This window comes from Gracilinanus agilis, chromosome 2 (assembly GCF_016433145.1).
Source record: "Gracilinanus agilis isolate LMUSP501 chromosome 2, AgileGrace, whole genome shotgun sequence".
Taxonomy (NCBI): Eukaryota; Metazoa; Chordata; class Mammalia; order Didelphimorphia; family Didelphidae; genus Gracilinanus; species Gracilinanus agilis.
In genome coordinates, this window is record NC_058131.1 from 486165516 (window position 1) to 486181432 (window position 15917).

The 15917-nt window shown below is 38.9% G+C and overlaps 1 protein-coding gene across 5 annotated transcripts in view; it reads left to right on the top strand.

The window, feature by feature from the left end:
• Positions 1–15917, top strand: part of NRXN3 (neurexin 3) — a 2038283-nt gene that overhangs the window by 530996 nt on the left and 1491370 nt on the right. For 4 of the 5 annotated variants that reach the window (XM_044664970.1, XM_044664971.1, XM_044664967.1 and 1 more), the window contains 2 exons: positions 6325–6626; positions 12513–12674. In XM_044664970.1, coding sequence (XP_044520905.1) covers positions 6325–6626; positions 12513–12674 — 464 coding nt within the window. Of the gene's footprint in view, positions 1–6324; positions 6627–12512; positions 12675–15917 lie in introns of those variants that run through there. The other variant, XM_044664972.1, reaches the window with a different exon arrangement.

A 15917-nucleotide genomic window follows, 5' to 3' on the forward strand; every position in this document is an offset into this window, starting at 1 on the left:
CTTGACAAACTACTCCAGTTTATTTTACAGATCAGGAAACAATGGCAAATAGGATTAAGTGATTTGCAAAGGTTCATACTGCTAGCAAGTGTCTGAGGCCATATTTGAACTCAGGTTGTCCAGCCTCCATGCCTGATGCTCTAACCACTGTGTCACTTAACTGTGTAGAATAATCTATAAAATGGATCAGTCCATTTTTTTAAATATACCTTGGTGTTCTTTGATGTGAATGAATGTATAGAACTATGTGAAAGGGCTATGATTTCACCTGGATGGGAGGCTCTAGGTGTGAGAAATCCCTTCATGAAGTAGACTACTGCCTTGCCCTGATTTAGAAGATAAACCCTAGGGAAATACAGTAGTTAAGAGATTTGACCAGGGTCAAACAGCTACTAAGTATTTGCAGCTGGATTTGAACCCAGATCTTCCTAGTTTCAACCCTCACACTCTATTCACTATACCATGGTGGCTTCTAGGTAAATTAATATTCAAGCATAAAATATTAAGCACTCTTTAGTATGCTAAATTGCTCCTCCTTATCTTATTACCCTGTGTCAAACATTTCTCCTTTAGAAGTGTACTCTGTGATTAATTTAGACTTATCTTTAAAAGTGCTCTTTTCCTACCCAGTTATCTTAATTGAGTGGGCCTACAAAGTTTGATTTGCATGTTTATTGAATATGCCCAATAATGTACCATATGTTGAGCCAAGGACCACACACATAATCACAGAGGTGGCTGCTGATCATGTATGCAGCTCTTTGGAAATCTGAGCCTCTGAGAAAATGCTTAGGGATGATGATTGCATTTGATTACTCACTTTCAGGTTTCAATTCAGCAAACTTTATGTTTAAGAGACCATGCTCAGCACTGGGAGGGATAGAAAAAAGAGTGGGATATAAGATATGGTCCCTGCTCTCATGGAATTGACTGTCTGGTTGGGGGAAAGATGATGAGAGAAATAAACTAAAAATAAGGTGGAATGTGAAAATGCAATGAGAGATACAAAGTGCTATGGTTAATTTGGAAAGAAGTATCATTTCTGGATGATGAGTTTACAAAATGCTTCAGGATGAGAATATCTTATCCCCCATAAACACTTGCTTCTTCCCAACTCTTCTGTTACTGTTATGGGCGCTACCATTTTCCCATTCACTCAGGCTTACAATCTTGCTGCCAACCTTGATTCTTCACTTTCTCTCATCCTGCATGTCCAGTCTGATGTTTTGTCTCTACCTTCACAACATTTCCTGTCTACACCCCCTTCTCTCTACTCAAAAGGTCAGCACTCTGGATCTCATGGACCTCTTTGTCATAGCCTCTTAACTGGTCTTCCTGCTTCAAGTCTCTTTTCACTCCAATCTGTCATCCGTTCTGTTGACCAAAAGAATTTTCTATGGGGCAGATCCTACCATGTCATCCCCCTACCCTTACATAATAAACTCTAGCATCATTCCTCTTTTATCTCCAAGATCAAAAATTAAATGTTCTGTTTGGTTTTTAAAGTTCTTCATACAGTGGGCTTCCTTTCCAAATTTCTTGCACTTTTCTAAATGTTATCTAGGATTCGTTTATTCTGGTCTATTTGATTTCGCTTGAACATGACACTCCATCCTCTGTCCAGAATGCTCTCCCTTCTCCCATCTCCTGACTTCCATGGCATTCTTCCTGACTCAGCTCAAATTATATCTTCTGCAGGAGTATTGGATATCCTTCAGTACAAGGGGGAAGAGTGGTAAATAAAGTGGGTAGAACAGGTCTAGACCAAATTGTGAAGAGACTTAAATGTCAAAGAAAATAATTCGTACTTTTTAAGCCAAGGAAAAACCTCAAAATGTTTTGATCAAAGAGGTGCTATGATCAGACTTTTTTCTCTTTTAGAATTTATTGTTTTTCAGTCTAGCTGACTCTTCATGACCCCCTATGGTGTTTTCTTGGCAAAGATACTGGAGTGGTTTGCCATTTCCTTCTCCAGTTTATTTGACAGATGAGGAAACTAGAACAAACAAGGTCAAGTGATTTGCCCAGGATCACAGAGCTAGTAGGTGTCTGACATTAGATTGAACTCATTAACTTCAATTTACTGATTCCAAGCCTCTATCCTCTGTACAATTCATCTAGCATGGGAATCATCCTAAGGGACAGGATTTGAACCTAAGACCTCTGATTCTAAAACTATGTGTCTGGTTGCCATAAATGTGTTGTTGAAAAAAGGAGGAAGGATGAGAATGGGAGAAGGTAGGGAAGCTGGGGTAACTGGTCCCCAGCCCCCAAGCCCCAGTGGGGAAATTAAGCCAAGCCCTTGGGAGCTCCACAAAATCAGGTCACACTTTAGGGATAGAATAAGCTGGGTTTATTTAGGTTGGGAAAGGGAAAAGGTCTGGGGAAGCTAGGAGGTAGATCGCCAAAGCTCTCCAGGGAAAAAAGGCTCTCCTCAGTCTGGGGAAAAGGCAATTCTCCAAAAAAGGTGCCGAAAGCACCAGTGCCTCTCTCTCTTATACATTCTTAGACACCTCCCATAAAGGAAGTGGGATGTCTCTGAGGAAGTTGTGATGGGGAATCCTGGGAGATGTTGTCTCCCAGGTTCCTGGCCATTCCAAAATGCACAAATAGTACATATAGTATAGTAGGAAATACACTTATTTTAGAGTCAGAGGACTGGGGTTCTGATGCTGCCTCTGATGCTTACTGCTTTTATGATTTTGGATAAATCATTTAATTTCTCTGGGTCTCAGTTTCCTCATCCATAAAATGGGATGCTTCAGGCAGATGGTATTAAGATACATTATAATCCCAAATTTGTAATTCTATGAGCTCTGAGGCAATATCTAACTGTGACTAAGTTGGAAGCAGTATATAAGGTAGATTGGAAGAGTGAGAAATTAAGGGACAAAGGGACAAGTCAGAAAATGATTGAGTAATCTGGACCAGAGGTCATGAGGAACATGATTAGGATGGTAATGGCAATGAAAATGGAAAGGGGCAGAGTGGAAAATATTGCTGTGGCCAGCTCAATAGGACTTGTGAATTCACTGAATGTGGGAGGCAAGGGAGAAGGAATCAAGTTGTCGGTATTTTGAGCCTGGGTGACTGGGAAAATGGTGGTGCTATTATGAAGATCAAAAACAAAACAAAACAAAAAACAAAGAGAGGGGACTTGTCCTACTTCATGAAGTTAGGAAGTATAATTTATTTTCCTTAAGTGTTTCAATGAGGGTTGTGTTGACGGATAAGGAGCTGAGCTTAACAGTTCTTGGCTATGGTTAATAAGCCAGGGAGAATAGGTGCATGGATGTAACTTGGACAGAGAGTAAAAAACCCTCCCCCTTGTTTACCTCATGTTGCTAGGGAGGAAACGGCACATCTGAAGTTGCATTGCTGGCAACTTCTTTTGGTTAATGAGGCTCCTCTGATGGCTTCTTCGCAGCAGTGATGTGAAATGGATTCTTCTGTGAGCACATCTCTAGTTGGAGTATGCTACCAGAGCCCCCATCCCTCACACTTTTGATTGCCATCTTTTTTCCACTTCAGACCCAACTTCTTATTTAACAACCTGGTCACATCCCATTGGGCTCAAGGTTCCACTGGGGAACCCAAACTTACTGTAGTTGCATTATTGACTAATGAAAATCAGAGCCAAATCTTTCAGGGTAATTGATTTTTAGTTATTGGTCAATAAACAGTACCTACAGCTAAAGAGTCCTTTGTCAGTCCAGTTAATTATCCATCTCAAGCCAACCCCTACACAGCCCATATACCAGCCCATAGGTATTACAGACTGTCACTGATGCAAAAGCAGGGTCAATTTTATTCCAACTCCCTTCCTGCATGACCCCTTTGACTACTTTACCTATAACCTCATCCCTTTTTAAGGGAAAAGAACATTGCTTCTTAAGAGACAAGATTCCAAAGGAATACAGGGCTGATGAAATGAAATATTGTACATGCAGAAGGGAGAGTGGGCATTCCATTCTCCTTTTATTTTACAAGACAAACAGAATGATGCATTTTTCAAAATGCAAGGTTGCCCAGCTGTCAGTCAATCATGTCAACAACATTGATCACATGTCTATCATAGGTCCAACTAGCTTGAAGGAGGAAAAAATAGTTTTTTTTCTTTTTCTTTTTTTGAGGGGGACATAATAACTGTCTTCAATTACTTTAAAGGTTGTCAAGTGGAAGAGGGATTAGTCTTATTTTATTTGGCCCCAGAGAGTTGACTAGGAGTAATAAAGGGAAGTTGCAAAGAGACAAAGTAAAGGGGGGAAAAAATCTTTCCATGATTAGAGCTAAAAGTGGAATGGGCTCCCTTGGTGTGTGTGTGTGGGGGGGGGCGGTAATTGGCTTGCTTTTACTCTAGGTCTTTAGGCAAAGGCTGGATGATGATTTTTTTTCAAGTGTTTGATTGTTAGTCTTCTATTTGGGTGTGATTTATACTAGGCGAACTCTGAAGTGCCTAGCAACTCTGTATTTCTGTAATGCTACCATGGCTAGGGCATAATGAGAAAATGAGGTGTAGAGGAAGATGAAAGGGATCCTTTCTTCTAAGAAGATCTAGTGATTTTATTTGTACATGTCCCCAAAAAGTACCCAAGGAGGAAGACTAATACCTTCCTCGTTGCTCCAAAGATGCAATCTAGTTATTACAGAGAGCATGTGTGTACACAAATAACCAGGCCCACACATAGGTGGCTATTGACAGTATATGCAGTATTTCTAAAATCTGTTGTCTTGGAAAATAGCTTAACAATGATAATCCCTTTTATTCATTACCCTAAATTTCTGATTTTCATTACCTTTAAATTCGAAGGGCCCAAGTGGATTTTAACACATGGAGAAGATTTCATTACAATTGGTAGAAAGGCTTATTTCTAACTTTCCAAAGTGGACTTGTTAAAACATTGTGTTCCTGCCCTGCTTCTGCCACATTTTTTGTATTCACTCCTCAACATTAATTTCTGAAAAGGCACATTTCCATCTCAGGTTTTCATCTAGGAAGAGTGACAGAACATTAATTTAGAATGATGCCAGCCTTTCCCCCACCCAAGCAGCAGTTGTCTCTGACTCTTTATGACCCCATTTAGGATTTTCTTGGCAAAGATCCTGGAATGGTTTTCCATTTCCTTCTCCAGTTCATTTTACAGATGGGGAAACTGAAACAAATAAGCTTAAGTGACTTGCCCAGGGTTAAACAGCTCTTTCATATAGCTGAGTCATACAGCAGAGGCCAGATCTGAACTCAGGTCTTCCTGATTTCATGATTGGCACTGCCCCAACTGTGCCACCTAGCTGCCCCGGGTAGCTTAGATAGCTTTTAAACAGTGAAGGAGGCCTCAGTGGCCATCTAGTCAAACCTATACACAAAACTGACAAAATCGTTTATGTTAAGTTATTTTATGAAAAATGAAGTGTGTCTCATTTGTCAATAGAATGCTGGGAGTGGAATTAGGGTGGGGTTCAAATCTTGCTTCTGGTGCTTACTAACTATTTGATCTTGAACAAATCATAACTTTTGTGTTCTTCAGGATTGCCATAGGACTAAGCAATCGACTATTAATAAAATCAATAAGCATTTATAATAGATAGAAGAAAGATTTATGGAGCATCTACTATATGCCAGGGAGTTTCCTCAGCTATTGTGCACTAGATAAGATGTCTATGAATACAAAGAATGAAATAATCACTAACTCTCAAGGAATTTACATTCTCCTAAGTTATAGAGAGGTTGTATGTGATTTGATTTGGGGAAGAAAGCTTTACTTTTATAATAGTGAAAAAAATTTGTTTTAGCCCAAAGTAATTTAATTGTTCAATGCATTTATTTATTATGTATCGACAGAGATAAAAGCTCAAACACACCATTTCACTCCATTATCCAAATGAAGAGAGCTGAGGCATTGGATAGTAATTACAAGTCAGTGGCAAAACAATTGTGTGAACACTCATCCCCTGAATTTTTAGTTAAATAAATATCTTCTCCCACATAGGAATACAAAAATCAAATGGACATAGAAGATGGACATGTTGGATTTCTCCTCTACCAGTATCTTTATCTGTTTTAAAGGACTTAAATGTTCAGAAATTCCTCCTCACAACCTACTGAGTGTGACTTTTGTTTAGACGAATGAACACTAAAAATGGTTTCTGGCTTTTTCATAGTGCAGTTGAGTATTACATGCAGCAATGAGAATAGAGGTAAATTGTTATTATTAGGCTATTGATGTCTTCTGAATATGTTCTTCTTTTGGCACCCATAACAGATTTGAATCCAACTACTCAAGTACAAACTATATTTTCTTCCCACCCCTTCTTCTCTGTCTGCAGCACGAGATGAAAATGTGGCCACCTTCCGGGGCTCGGAGTACCTGTGCTACGACCTGTCTCAGAACCCAATCCAGAGCAGCAGCGACGAGATCACCCTTTCCTTTAAGACATGGCAGCGTAATGGGCTCATCCTGCACACGGGCAAATCGGCTGATTACGTCAACTTGGCGCTGAAAGATGGTGCGGTCTCCTTAGTCATTAACCTCGGGTCAGGGGCCTTTGAGGCCATTGTGGAACCCGTCAATGGCAAGTTCAATGACAACGCCTGGCATGATGTCAAAGTGACCCGCAACCTTCGGCAGGTAATGGTGAAAGGGAGAAAATGTCAGGAAGGTGCTCTTCTTAGGTCAGTTGAGGTCAGATGATGGGGAAAGTGGAGAGGGCATAGGAATGCCAATCATGTTTATAGAAGTATGCTAACATCTCCCCTCTTCAAGATCACACAAGAAAAATGGTCAAGGTATACTTCTTTCCATAGTTCAATTCCCATTTTCACTCATTATTTAAGAAAATAAACTCAGTTGAATAGATGATTGAACTTAAAAAATACTTTCATCTCCTTTTGCTATCCTTTTCTTTTTTAAAAAATCATTTCCTTAATTACATTTGATTCTTATCAGTAATATTATTGTTAAATTCAATTAGGAACAGTGTTATGTTGCTGCTTGGGAATTTTTCTTCATTTTTTGTTTCTGTTTTCCTTTTCAATTAAGTTAATCATTACCATGATGTCATGATTTTTAACTTGCCTCCCCAAAGTCTTCCTTTCCTCCTCTTTTTTTTTCTTTTATTATTTCCTTTTGACCTTAGCCTTGGAATTGATTGGCCAGAATCTCTCTGAATTCCTCTGTTTCTCTGTTCTTTGGTGCCGTGGTCCTACTTTATTGCTCATGTCTCTGGCTACGAGACTCTTCAGTTGTCTGGGAGGCCTGGAAAGTGGAAGGACCCAATTTAAAAAGTCATCTTTGGAGCAGCTTTTCCTGGTTCTGTCCGTGCTGGGGAATTCCCATCGCTTGCCTATTCTAAGCTAGGCAACTCCGTCAGGTGATAACACTCTTAGCTGGAGAACCCTATGAGAGGGAACTGTTTTCATTTCTACTAAAAACACATCCCTCTGTATCCAAAAATGACATTTATCTCCAGTCAAGGTCAGTGGATATCCTGACATATATCTCTATATATTTATGTTACAAGCTGGAGTTTTTTTTTTAAACTGTTTGTGAATTTGTCATTTAACTCAGATGGGACACATCATTGATATCTTATTAATCAGTAAACACTATGTGAGTGCCCCTAAGATGTATTTGCCAAGTTATCTTGACCAATTCATTGCCTCATTAATTTAATATGTAAACCAGGGCACTGATAGGAGTTTGCATATGTTTACTGGCTGATAAAGAACCCATATGTTTTGCTGAATGAATGGCAAAAGTTTATACAGTACTTCTAATGTCCCTTCTCACGTCAAGAAATGCCAGGTAAGCATCCTGTGGGACTCTATTCCATTTGTGGTGAAGGGGCCAAGTAGGACATCACTTAACAGCCTCTGATCATTTTATTGTACTCAGATAATACGTTTTAGAATCACTACTCTTTGATTTTCCTCTGAGGTCAAGGACCTCTGCTGTTGATGTTTTTGTCAATTTTATTTTTTCTCTACGAGACCACAGCAGCTTAGAGAACTTGTATCAAATTCTCATTGGCTAAAATATTAGGGATTGATACCCTTGAGCTGTGGGGATCAGGCTGCAAAGTGGAAATATGACCTTTTTCCAGCTTTGACTGGCAGGTACACAATAACCCCCTGAGGTATTTGGCTGCTGATGAGCTAGTACTTTTCTATTATGAGTAGAAACTATTTCATGACTCTCACCAACCATATGAATGTTTTTCTGGCTACTCTAATATTTCATCTGGTTTAGTTTTGTGGCATGTTGGGAAAATTTTAATTAAAAAAAATGAAGTGGGCTTCATTTGGACTAAGAACAAATTTAAGAAATACACACTCTTAAAATGAAGTCATCCTTTAGATACAGAAGTGACTAATGCTGAGAAAAACTAACTCTAATTGGCCTGCTATTTTAATTGATTAATGCCAGCCTTGGAACTCACTTAAGTTAGACCCAACCTCAAGCCTCTGGAGTTCTTCTGTCACCAGTCTTCTACATAAACACTCTCTGTGACCTTGGGCAAGTCACTTAACTTAACCTTTTGTATCATGGTTCACATCTGTGAAATGGTGATTACAACACTTTCCAGCCATATAGTGTGGCTAAATATGCAAAACACCTTATGTTCCATAAGGTTTATGATCTCATCTATGTCTAGGTAGTACATTCACTGTGACATCCATATAATTCAGAAGAGTGTGCATTATACCTTGAAGGTGACTTTGCCTCTGTCCAGTGCCAGGGATTCATTTAAGTAAAAATGGCATGGGCATCTTTTTACTGCTCTCATTCCAGTGAAATCTCTTGGAGGAGCTGTTTGAATTTTCTGTATCCCTTGGCAGAAGGAATGTTCAAATCTCATGGGAAAGTGTACCCAAAACAGTCCTGCTTCATTGAACTCCTGACTATATCTGTGTGGCCAAAAGCTTTTTTTTCTGAAGAGATGGAGATATTGGGGAAGCAAAGAATAGTTGATTTTTTAAAAAAATATATTATGATTTAACACTAAATAATCCACATCAATTTGTGCTAAAATTTAAAACATCATATTTTTAAGTACCTTTCCAAAGATTAGTTTGGTGATAAGGAAGTTCCTAGAAGGTGACAGATATATCCTTAAATATTTAATAGCCAGATAATGGCAGCCCTTTTGATTTTCCTCAGGAAGGCAAAAATTACTTTCCCAGAAGACAATCTATTTGAGGAAGCTGAAAGATCACTTGCAGTTTCTCCAAAGCATTCCTTGCCAATGACAGTGGTCACATTTTTTTTTCTTTTGATGTCTTTTGTATAGTTGCTGACTCACAGATCTTTCTTTAGGTGGAGGTAGAACCGAGATTAGGTATTACTCATATTTCCAATGAATTGGGTCACTAAATGATGGCTGTCTTTCACAGTCCCTGCCCCTTGTGGATGAAACCATGGGGCATAACCCCATAACCATAAGGGTTGCAATATCTCTGTATCCCTAAAATGCTCAAACCACATAAGCCAAAGTGGTAATACCAGTCTCCCAGCTCAAGGCTCTGTTGGCATTTTAGCAATCTAATCCTATCCAACAAGCATTTATTTTATTAGTAGCAAATGGAGCTGATCCAATCCATTAAGAGATTGCATTTTAGAACTCTTTGGGTAATATTTAACCTTCCTGGCACACATCCTGCACACATCAAAAGACATTTAAAAAAAAAAATCAAAGCAACTGGAAAACCTTGTTAGAGGCAGAGGGATTTGGAGCCGGGAGTGGGCAGGGGTTGGGATCTAGCAGATATTATTTTGGTCCAATGGCAGATAAACCAGATTTCTGCCCTATAGAGGGAAGCTTCATGGTGAGTTCTGAATACAAGGATGTGCTAAAGAGAATTGTGTTTTACTTACTCTTTCATTGTTTCATTGTCCCTAAACCTCAAGGGAACAGACTTTACACCCACCTACCATACCAGGGAACTAAGGATGGTAAAATGAAGTAGGTAAAACATGTGAGATTCAGTTCTTTTTTAACCTAAGGGGAGAAGGATATCCCAGACATATTGGCTACTTGGCAACTTCTACCTAGATACATATATGTGAATGTGTTACACAATAACTTATTGGAGTCTTTTCTTACAGTATGTGTTGGGGGTGGGTGTGGGAAAGGGGGCAGATTTGCTCTCAAGAACTCCTGGAAAGTAAGTATAATGCCAATTTTTACTGGAATTAATTTTTGGAAAAAAAGAATGGTATTCAGAAAAAAGAGGGAAATGGAGGCAGCAGGAGGGAATGCAGCTTCTTTCCCTCCTGTGCTCAAGGTGATGAGGTTTCCCATAGAGTCCTGCTCACATTGTCTTCCCCTCTCTCTCTCTCTTTCTGTGTTGGGTGCCTTTTTTTGAAAGACTAACACGAGATCATTCATGCAATGTGTCATTTTACTAACCGACTAATGTACTAACACCCTAACGACTCATCTTTGTTTTTAGTTTTTTTAATTAACAATCGTTCTGTTCACAATTTTTTAATTTCCTTTCTTCCCCCTTTTCCGCAAAGCACTCAGGCATTGGACACGCTATGGTAAACAAACTACATTGTCTGGTAGATATCATTCTTATTGTCTCTTTTTTTGGGTTTGCCGTGTGTTATCCCCCTTTTCCTCCCTGAATTCCCCTTTCGTCCTCTTTATACTTCTTTTATTTCTGTTAAGTTAAATAAAGACATCTTTTAGAAATATTTTACCTTTTTATTTCCAAAACAAATTGAAGAAGAACATCACTGTTCTGGAAATGGGACTTAATTGATTTGGGCGTGGGATAGGGAATCCATTATTTTCACTTTTTTCTGCTTTTATTTTTTTACAAAAGATTGTTTTAAAAAATTAGTAAGCTTACAGTTTAGCTAATTCCTTCCTTCCTCTCCCTTCCCTTTTCTTTCCTTTCCTTCCTTTCCCTTCCCTTCCCTCTCCTTTCCTTTTTTTTCTCCACCCCACCCCTTTTTTTTCTACCTCTCAAGGAGTAGCTCAGAAATGCACTAAGGCCTAAAGTTTATTATGCTTAATGTCTCCTTTCTTTATCTTTCTCTATCTTCTTTTCTCCTCTTCCCTATTTTTTATCCTCCCACCCCTTACTATATTTCCCATTTGTTGTGGCAATGGCTGCCATAGGTGAACTGGCTAGGGAAGTCTTTCTCTTTCTCTCTCTCTCCTTCCTGTTCCTCCTAACCCCCATTCCCCTCTTTGACCTTTCTCCCCTTCGGTGGCCAAAAGGATCTCTGCAATTGTGTTCCCCTGTCCTCCCATTCAATCTCTGCATGGCATGTTCCTGTCTCGTGATTTCCCCACCAGCATCACCATTTGTTTCCTTCATCTTCCTTCTAGTCCTCCTTCCATCCACTAACAACTTCTTAACAATAAACTTCATTTCATGTTCTTCTCTCTTTCCCCTAATCCTCCTTCATTTTCTTCACACTCTCCATATATTTTGGGGTTGGGATTGAACTTTTTTCTTTCTTTCTTTCTTTTTTTTTTTTTTGGCAAAAGGGCAGGAAGGGGGAAGGGTATCCTTTTAAAAATTTTTTTTGAGTTTTTGTTCCCATTTTGCTCTTTATTTTACTTAGTGCATGCAAGTGTGAATTGAATCTTTCTTTCATTTAACTTTCTCCTCTGTTTCCCTATCCCTCATCTCTCTTTTTTCTCCTTTCTTGGCTCCAGATAATTTTAGCATGGGCGTGTCAAAGTATGGTGTATGCACGCTTTGCGACCTCTATTTTCTTTTTCTGTCCACGTCTCATGAATTTTGGGCGTGAGGACACTCTCTATTCTTTTGGGGTCATCACTTCTTTCTTTTTCTTTCTTTTGGTGATTTGCCCCTTCATTATTTTCTTTGTTACAAGTTCAACTTTTTGTTTGGGATTATTTTTCTTCTTGGTGGTGGTGGTGGTGGTGGTGGAGAAGATGGCAATAGCTATGGGAGGGTAGGGATTGACATCCTGGAGCAACCCATGGCATGCATCATCCATAACATATTTCAAAAGTGAGACCCTTCTCCCTTCCTTTCCCTGAATGCATGTTTGTCAGCGTGCTGTGAGCCAAAAACAAAAACCAAAAAAACACACAAACAGAAAACCCCAAACTGACCAAACCCCATTGTCGAAATGTCTCCTTTGCTGTTTTTTCCACTAACCACCATAAATAACAATCATTTAAAAAATGAATAATCATTTTAACAACAACCTGAGACAAGTGATATCTTTGAGGACAGTTCCATTTTCTAGCCTGCCTGAAGATAAAGCGCCCAACAGGGCTTGAACAAGTACTCAGCCAGTAATAAGCTATCCAAAGGTTAAAGAAAGGAAAAATTAGAGATTTAATCTAGTGGGAAGGAAGGTAGACCAGAAAATGGAACATGACTAAACATACCAAAACAAGACTCCTCACCAAAACTTTAAGAAAAGAGATGAGAAAAGGTAGGGTCAGCACACTACCTCCTTGACTAGACTGTAAGGTCATTGCTGGGATTTTCTTTTTTTCCCCTTTTATCCTTCGAATAGGTGACAATCTCAGTGGACGGGATCCTCACTACAACAGGATACACACAGGAGGACTACACCATGCTGGGCTCAGATGACTTCTTTTATGTGGGAGGGAGCCCTAGTACTGCCGACCTACCAGGCTCACCTGTCAGCAACAACTTCATGGGCTGCCTCAAAGAGGTAACTTTTTTGTAAAATCTGATATTTACAGTCTTGTTTGCTGTGTGACCATTTAAGAAGAAAGAAGTATATAATTGTTAAAGAATTGTTTCTGTGTCCTGTCTTTGACATCTGTTGGGAAACTGCAGATTATAATGGAAAGAATAACAGAAGAAAAACAAGACAAGCAGTGGTCTAGTTCCTTCTGAACCCCAGGTCAATTGCTTTGAGCTTCAGATTTTTCATCTGTAAAAGGATCATAATGACACTTGCCTTTTCTCCACAGAAGGTAGTCATTAAGATCAAAGACAATAATGTATATGTATACTTTTGGTAATACCTGATAAATAAGCTTAAAATATCATTCTCTTTTTGGCAACTAGTGACTCTACAGATAAATGTGACCACAGGTGTGTCCTTAAGCATATAGGCAACTAAGATTCTTGATCAAATCAGACTTATATCCTATTAAGAGTGACTCAGTGGATTGAGAGCCAGGCCTAGAGAAATGGAAGGCCCTAGGTTCAAATCTGACCTCAGACACTTCCTAACTTTGTGACCCTAGGAAAGTTACTTAACCCCCACTGCCTAGCCCTTAACCACTTCTGTCTTAGAACAAATACACAGTATTGATTCTACGATGGAAGGAAAGGGCTAAAAAAAGTGAATGACAGGATTCTTTCTTAAGTTTACTTTTTCCTATTATGTTTTGAGTTGAGAGAGAATTATATTTTGTGAGAAATTATTTTTCATATACTGTATTAATTCCTATGCATTAGGGAGAATTACTGTATATTCTTGTGTCTGGGATCTCGGACAGAGATACCATCCAATGTTTTGCTTTTTGCATCTTCTTTATCCTTGGGAATCCCAAGGAACATCATCCTTTTTGGTTCATAATTTGGTTCATAATTGAGAGGCTCAGGGTTCGTTTCCTGCGTCCTCTGTTCCACATGGCATAGGTATAGGGAAGAGTGTATAGTTGATAGACCACCTCTTAATTACCTATTACCAAGTAAAGATATCTTGGGATGGTCAAGAGAGGGGCTGAATAATGAGCTCCTAAAAATCTTCTTATAAGGCTGCCTGATCCAGGTCCCATTGTTCCTGGTCAATTGTGACACTGGCCTAACAAATAAATCTGATATAACCAATAAATTTATATTCTTACTCCCCAAAATCAGTCTCTAGAGATAATTTTAATCATAACAATTTCAAGATTAAGAATTCAAGACTTTCTTTTGAAATCCAACAATAAAAATGACAGTGAGCACTCTTACTTGACATTTAGCATCAGGTGATAGGGTTACATTCAGAGAAGTTAGACATCTTCGTTAAGTGTGAACAAAATCTCTGTGGTCCATTTCTGATTCATACATTCTTTGTTAACTTGAGATAGAGAATTTCTTACATAGAACACCATTGGTATGAATGCACTGTGGGTCAGAACCTCATGCCCTATATTTAATTTTTTTTTCTTCCTTAAATCCTTTCTTTCCATCTTAGAATCAGTACTATATATTGGTGACAATTTTTTCTTTATGAAAATGACTCTAATAATCAACCATTAGGGATTTTTTTTAAATTTGGTATTGGTTAGTATGGTTGATTTTGTGCTGTGTGTGTGCTCTGTGACTAAAAACATGCATCTGCACCTAGAGGTATGTCTTTGAGAAATGATATTGAATATTCCTTGACTGAACAAATATTGACTGAATACCTACTATGACCAAATCAGTGAGTCAATAGGTATTCATTAAACATTTATTAAGCACTTAATGTGTGCCAGGCACTGCACTAAGTGCTGGGGATATAAAGAAAGTTAAAAAAAAATAGACCTTGTTCTCAAGGAGTTCACAGCTTAATGGGGTAGACTACTGAAGAAACAAGTACACATAGGATGAATTGGAGATTATCAGAGGGAGGTCATTCCCATAAAGGGAAAGTTTTTAGCTGAGATTTAGAGGAAAGTTAAGAAAACCAGGAGACAGAGATTAAGAAGGAAAGAATTCCAGGCATGGAGGAATGTTCCATGAAAATATATAGAGAGGAAGCAGGTAGGTGGCTCAGTGGATTGGTCAGTGAAGTCCTGGAATCAAATTTGACCTCAGGTACTTCCTAGTTGTGTGGTCCTGTACAATTCACTTAACCCCAATTGCCTAGTCTTTACTGTTCTTCTGTCTTAGAATTGATACGTAATATCAATGCTAAGACAATAGGTAAGGGTTTTATTTTTTTTTAAAGAAAAAGAAAATATATGGATATGGGAAATGAGGTATTTTGTGTTAAAAATAGCCAGGAGGCCAGTGCCACTAATCACAGAGTTAGGTGTAAGAATGCTGGAAAGGTAGGAAGGGGTCAGGTTATTAAGGACATTAAAAAGCAAACAGATTGTTGAGGTCGAAGGTAATAGGGAGCCACTATAGTTTACTGAAGGCAGGTAGAGGTGGTGGGGGTGACATGGTCAGATCTACATTTTAGGAAAATAAAATTTGAAAGCTGGGAGAAGAGACAGGGAGACCAGTCAGCAAACTATTTTAATAATCCAGGTGTGAGGTAAAGAGGACTTGCGCCATGGTGGTGGCAGTGTTAGAGGAGAGAAGCAGGTATATCTGAGCTGATACAAAGGTAGACATGGCAGGGCTTGGCAATTGTATATAGGAGGCAAGAAAGTGAAAAGTCTATGATGACAATGATGATGCAGTGAGGTGGCTCAGGGGAGAGAGAGCCTGACCTAGAAATGGGAGGTCGTGGGTTCAAATATGTCCTTAGACATTTTCTAGCTGTGTGAATCTATGCAAGTCACTTCCCCTAATTGCCTAGCCCTTATCTCTCTTCTGCCTTGGAACCAGTACTTAGCATAAATTCAAAGACAGAAGGAAAGGGTGTAAAAAAATACGATAAACATCTAAGATCCAAGCTTGAATGTCTGAGAAGATGGAGATCAATAGTGATGAGAAAGTTAGGACGAAAAGAGGCCTGAATGGAAACATGAGTTCAGTTTTAGACATGTTAAGTTGTCTAAGGGATATCCAATTCTAGATGTCTAATTAGCAATTGGAGATTTGAGACTAGATATTAAGAGAGATGTTAGGACTGGACAAGTTTATTTGAGAATCATTTGCCTAGAGATTATAATTTAATTCATAGGAATTTATGAGATCACCAAGCAAAACTGTATAGAGGGAGAAGAGAAGAGAACCTAGGATACAACCTTGGAGGACAGTTACAGTTAGTTCTATGTGAGTTGCTATCCTGGATATA